Below are 5815 nucleotides of genomic sequence, written 5' to 3'. Positions count from 1 at the left end.
GTGTGTGTGTGTCGCTGTGAAGGAGGCTAAGCTAAGAAGCTAACCGGAAATTGCGTGCGCTGTAAACAGCCCTACTGAGAGGAGAAAAGTACCGAGCCAAATGAGAGCTGCTGCTTTGTCAGACAAATTTAATTTAATTTGGAAGCCTTATCAACACAGACTGGCTTCATTCTCTTCCTCCACTGCCGTATGCTAAACTAACTAGCAGACACTGCACAGAAAACCGACGTCGTTCAAAACTCTGCCTTCTGTTTGCTGATTGGCCCARGTAAAATAAACTACAAGCAGAYACTGTGCAGAAAAATCAATGTTTTCTTCTCTGATTGGTTCGGCTAAAAATCTGCCAGCGAAATCCTTGTCTATGGGAGAAGTCCCAGACGGAGCAGTGAAGGGAAACTAGAACTGAGCAGAACTGCGTAGGAAGGCAAGGGCCAGGCTAGGGCAGCACTAATCTAAAAKTTAGTTCCACTGGCCCTAAAACACTAACTCAAATATTTAGGTCCCCTAATTCCAAAGCACTAACATACTGAAAAATTTTAGCAAAAGCTAATTCTAAAGCACTAAAATAACCCAATCGACCAATGAACATTCTTCAAACGACAACATCAGTCTCATAATGCCATGTTTCTCTCTTATAACTTAATAGTTGACATTCCACACTTGTATTTGTGTTCATATATTGTCATAATGTCACCTAGTGGATAAGTGAAATACATATAAACAAAATGTGCGACAGCTTTCACCATCAGCTGTTAACATTAATGTTGATCAATAACATTTATAGACCTCAGTAAGCGCTTCAAAAATTTAGCCCATAAATTTAGCAAGTGCTAATCCTCTACTACATTTTAAAATGAGCAAAAGCTCTAAAGCACTAATCAGGAAATGGGGAACTGTGCCCACCACTAGCCGTGTTTCCATCAATGATTTTAATGCACATTTTGAAGTGTCACATCAGAAAATGTGAAAGGAAATGGCTTGATTCGAAAAAACTTCCTCTAATTCGCATAAAAGTTTATACACTCGCTTGAGGTGTTTTTTTTTTTTCAAAAAAGAGTTAATGTGCAAAAGGAGAGATGGAAACATATTTGTTGAATCAGTTCTGACGTAGCAAACATTTCCCTCACATGCTGATCAGCTGTTCTCACTGTCTGAATGGTACCGATACCAGAGAGACTGCAGCTGGACCCTGCTCCCGTTGTCGGCGTATACTCAGTTATYCCCGTAATGTGAAGAGAATTGCATTTCTATCTCTAYGTCTCCAGACAGCATATAACATCRCCAGAACTAGTTGAYATGACAGAATAAGTACAACTTTCCCGATAGTAGCAACACGTTCCTGATAACTTCTCTCTATTGTCCTGAGATGCGACTTTTACTTCCTGTTTACTACATGCATGCRTCTGACATAATCGCTTCGCCTCAAGCCAGTTGATGGAAACACGTCTGATTTGCATTTCTTCATTTTTTTTCCTTTTTGCGAAATTTWWAAAATTTGCTCAAAATTCGAATTAAAATTGRATGGAAACACAGCTACTGTTGACATTTTWGGACCCTCAAAGTCAGTGCAGAGCTGTAGTTTTAAACAAAATCACTGCTGCTTGTACCACCTTCAACTTCACACATACTTGCCAACTCAGCCCTGTGACTACTAGATCAACTTTAACCTCTCTTTCCGCATTGATTACTTCACACATAACACCGATGCGAGAGAAGGCATTTCAGACTTGGTTTGAAAGTGTCATGTGAACGGGACGAGAAACGGGAAGGTAATGAAGTAGTATTTGCCTTGATCTCCTAGCAGAAGGAGGTGCAGAGGACTCAAAGAACTTGGTGTGTGTGAGAGCGTCRTATAAAAACACGACCAGTCCTTTGGCTTATCAAGCAGTCTAATAATTCCTCTGGCGTGTGAGGAATGTTAGGCAGACATTAATAATGATCAAAAGAGTGAAGGGCCTGTGTGGTGAAAGCCACAATTGAGGTGTTTTTCAGTCATTACCAAGGTAACGGTATGCCGAAGCACCAGGGATGGCCAGCTGCCAGTTTGCTCATCCTTGAGTTTAATCATTTGGGGGCTTGCCAGAAAAGCCACCCACATGTTTCACCCCAACAAATACAAAACCCCTCAAGAGTGACAATTGTAGTTACAATAATAAAGCAATATTCATTTGACAGATATAAATCTTACTGACATTAATGTGACCGCACACATTGCATCAAAGGGAAAGCCGTAAGAACTATTTCTCATATTTACCAGGCTCCAGAGACTCTGGGTAATCTTGCGGGGCCTGTCTCTTGCCTCTCTTGTCTTGGGACTCAGCCCCTTTAAGCATCTGCGGCGGGGCCGGGCTGATTGCAGGAGAATGAGGGGCAGCTGCCACAGGACTGGGAGCAGGGCAGGGTGTCGACGGAGTGCTTCGGGGATGCTGGCGCAGAGAGGGGGACTGGTAACAGGGGGATAAGTGAGTCACGCAGGCCCCGGGGGGCGAGGCGTTTCTCTGCTGAGGGTTGTAAGAGTAGGCCTTGGCGGGTTTGGACGCTCTTGGCTCGGAAATGAGTTCTTCTAGTTCGTTTGCTGGCTCGTCTGGTCTTTTCTGTACCTGACACATGAAAAGTGTGTGATTTTTTTCATTTTTACATTCTATTCTGTGCATTTTTCACGAATACGCTTGCTTGATAATCACCTGTTGATGGTGAGTGGCTTGATGGTGCATGCTGTGTTCAGCTCTGTGCTGCTGCTGAGGCTGCTGAGGCTGAGGCTGCAGCTGTTGTGACTGGTGACTCTGGTGCTGATGCTGAAGCTGTTGGTGCTGCTGGAAAGCGTACAGCTCTTGTTGCCGTAGAAACTGAGACCGGGAGTACACGGCAGGATGTTGCATGTGAGAGGGTGGGCCCCGTGCACCGTACACAGGGGGCCACAGCCCTTGCTGCTCCATCACGTCTAATGAGAAAAGGAAGACCATATCACACATGCACACATTCAGCAAAAACGTTTTTTTCCCCCCCGCATTTGATTAATGCATCATCACTCTGTGCAACACACTGGAATACATTAGCAAACAAAAAAAGTCCATATCTATCATTATGTACCTCCAAGACAACTACTCTAAAACAGCAAAAAACATTAGGGATCATTTAAAAACTATCATATTCACATTTCATAGCAACATCTATCCTTTCAAAGWGCCAGTTTGAGTTTCACTGAGTAACAACTTCCCCCAGGCAGCAAAAAATCCCACATTCTCTTCTCCTCCAAACAGAAAGCACTTTCTTAAGAAGTACTTAGAGAATTCTGGAATGTTGAAAAAAAGAAAAGAGCCAGAAGTGAAATGAGACCAGAGGATATTGTTGCAGATTGATTAGAGGTCAGAGTATTTGCTGGGAATATGCGTGTCCCATTGGAGCGCTCACTGTGGTTTTAATGCCAAGAAGTCCACACACTCGCCGTGCTGAATTAAAGGACTGCTATCAGTAAACCAAGTTCCCATGTCAAAGGATCTGTGTCTTTTCTTATTATCTGGATTTATGAACAACTGCAACTCTAACTGAGACGTTTTACTGCAGATGTTGCACTTCAATTGTTTTGCACTTGTTTTTTTTTTTTTTCAATTCTCCATTTTACTTATTTCAGTAAATGGTTACAACTGGTTCATCCTTTTTGGCGTGAATCAAAGCTTATGGCTCTGTGGCTACCCGTTATTCTCAGTTGAAGCTGCTTTTGATTGCAGACAAAAAAAAAAAACATTGAATGTTCAAGCCTGGAAGGAAATAGATTAAGTAGTGCTCCCTGTTAACTGAATAAGTCTAGGAACTTGAAGGAACTTGAAGGAACTTTAAAAAGTTTTCTCCACTTCAAAACACTTTAATTCCCCAGCTATAAAGTCTGGTGTGATATACTAATTGTTTTGTATTAACTATAAAAAAAAGGGGGTGGGGGAGAAGAAGAAAACACTTTTGCTGTTGGGTGTACCGGCTGGAGTTTGGAGATATTTGAACTGTGTTTGTATGGTAATGCTTTATTTTACGGTACTCTTATTACCATGTAATTACAAGGTAATAAAAATGTAAAGAAATGTTATTACTACCTTATTACAATGTAATTACGTGGTAATTAGGGTACAATTTTACTATGTAATTAATTGTTTACAGTAATGTAGCACTTACCTGGTAATATATTACAATTTACTATGTAACACCTAAATAAGTAGTAGGTAATTTGGACCGATTTAAAGTGATATTTTATTGCAATTAACCACTAACCCCAAAATTTAGTCGCATTCTTTTGGTTATAAATATAGTGTTACTATTGAATAGTAATTTGATTGTAGTTACCCAATAAAGGTAGATTTACTAACAGTAGTTTCTCTTTTGTACCGTAATTACCATGAAATTACATAGTAATAAGGCAGTAATTACATCTAATTACTTTATTACCTTGTAATTGCATGGTAATAAGGGTACCGTAAAAGAAAGCRTTACTGTTTCTATAAGTGGGATGTTTGTTGTTACCATCCTCAAAAAGAATTTGTTTAATTTGCGTTATCTTCAGATTATAAAACTTGAAAAATATTTAAATTTGTACAAAGCACTTCAGAGAAAATAAGGCTCGTATTTACAGATGATAAAGTCAGAATGTGTCGTACCCAGGTGATGTGTTGCAGGATGGGCAGGAGGCTCAGAGGGCAGGACCACCAGCTGAGCAGAGGGGTCCTGAGGCAGAGGAAGGACTGGCTGCAGAGGGCCTGGCATGGCCGAGGAGAATCCCGGAGGCAGATTCTGGTGCAGGGTTGTATGACCTATGCCTGCTTTACAAAAACAAATTTCAGACRGATTACAAACACGTCTTCTCACACGTAATGTCTGTAAATTAAAATTTTAGCATCCACGTTCCCAAAACTGTCTTCTTACCATAAGAGTGTCCTGTCATCCAGAGAGATGGACTTCCAGTTCTTGGCATCCAATGATGATGAGCGGAATGTGCAGCAGGATCACCTAACTGGCCGGACTGGAGTGACGTCCCACCAGGGACCATGAGATGAGAGGTGAGGTCACTGTGGCAACTGGTGGATGGGTGGATCCTTGCAAACTCCACCCTTTCTTTATTGTCCCTGTTATTATGATGTGACAAAGACACAGATGTTTTGTTTTATTTTTTTCCTCTGATAATTCAGATTTGATTGTGGCGTTAGGCTGCATTTACTCACCTGATGTATGCGTCTCTGTCTCTGTCCAAGCAAGTGAGGCCCATTTGTTCCTCACTCATCCTCTTCCTTTCCTCCTCACTGCGATCTGAGGGATACATGGAGCGTGGCAGTCCTGAAAGATGAACTATCATTTTTACTTTTTGTCTCAGGGTGAATCTCTTGTAGCAAATAAATACATTTTATGAGTTGAACTGCTTTCACTGTTAGTTGAAATGTTGATTAAGTTCTGATTAAATGACAAATTTTGACTTGTACATTGCTTCAACCCATTTATCAGAGCAGAAAAATGTAAGAGAAAGGCCTAAATTTAGTTAACAAAAACACATTTTTTTATTATTTGGTGTAGACATTATAAAGGTCACATCAAAAACTTATAATGAAATGTTTGGATAAGGCAAACATGTATTACTCATGGTATTAAAATCCCATCATGGCTAAAATTATAATATGAAAAAAGTATTCATGAAATATTTAGAACCTTTTTAAAAAATTGAAATGGTCCATTCACATCTTGCAGTATACGTAACACCATGCCTTTTGTGTGTGTGTGTGTGTGTGTGTGTGTGTGTGTGTGTGTGTGTGTGTGTGTGTGTGTGTGTGTGTGTGTGTGT

At 40.6% G+C, this 5815-nt stretch overlaps 1 protein-coding gene across 5 annotated transcripts in view; it reads right to left on the bottom strand.

The window, feature by feature from the left end:
• bahcc1a (BAH domain and coiled-coil containing 1a) overlaps positions 1-5815 on the bottom strand; it is a 73644-nt gene that overhangs the window by 18456 nt on the left and 49373 nt on the right. For 3 of the 5 annotated variants that reach the window (XM_014023729.1, XM_014023731.1, XM_014023733.1), the window contains exons 5-9: positions 5205-5316; positions 4909-5108; positions 4644-4805; positions 2685-2941; positions 2255-2600 (exon numbers count right to left, since the gene is read on the bottom strand). In XM_014023729.1, coding sequence (XP_013879183.1) covers positions 2255-2600; positions 2685-2941; positions 4644-4805; positions 4909-5108; positions 5205-5316 — 1077 coding nt within the window. The remainder of the gene's footprint in view (positions 1-2254; positions 2601-2684; positions 2942-4643; positions 4806-4908; positions 5109-5204; positions 5317-5815) is intronic. The other 2 variants (XM_014023732.1, XM_014023730.1) reach the window with 2 other exon arrangements.

Source organism: Austrofundulus limnaeus, unplaced genomic scaffold (genome assembly GCF_001266775.1).
Source record: "Austrofundulus limnaeus strain Quisiro unplaced genomic scaffold, Austrofundulus_limnaeus-1.0 Scaffold389, whole genome shotgun sequence".
In the NCBI taxonomy this organism is placed as follows: Eukaryota; Metazoa; Chordata; class Actinopteri; order Cyprinodontiformes; family Rivulidae; genus Austrofundulus; species Austrofundulus limnaeus.
This window is presented reverse-complemented; position numbering and strand designations above follow the sequence as displayed.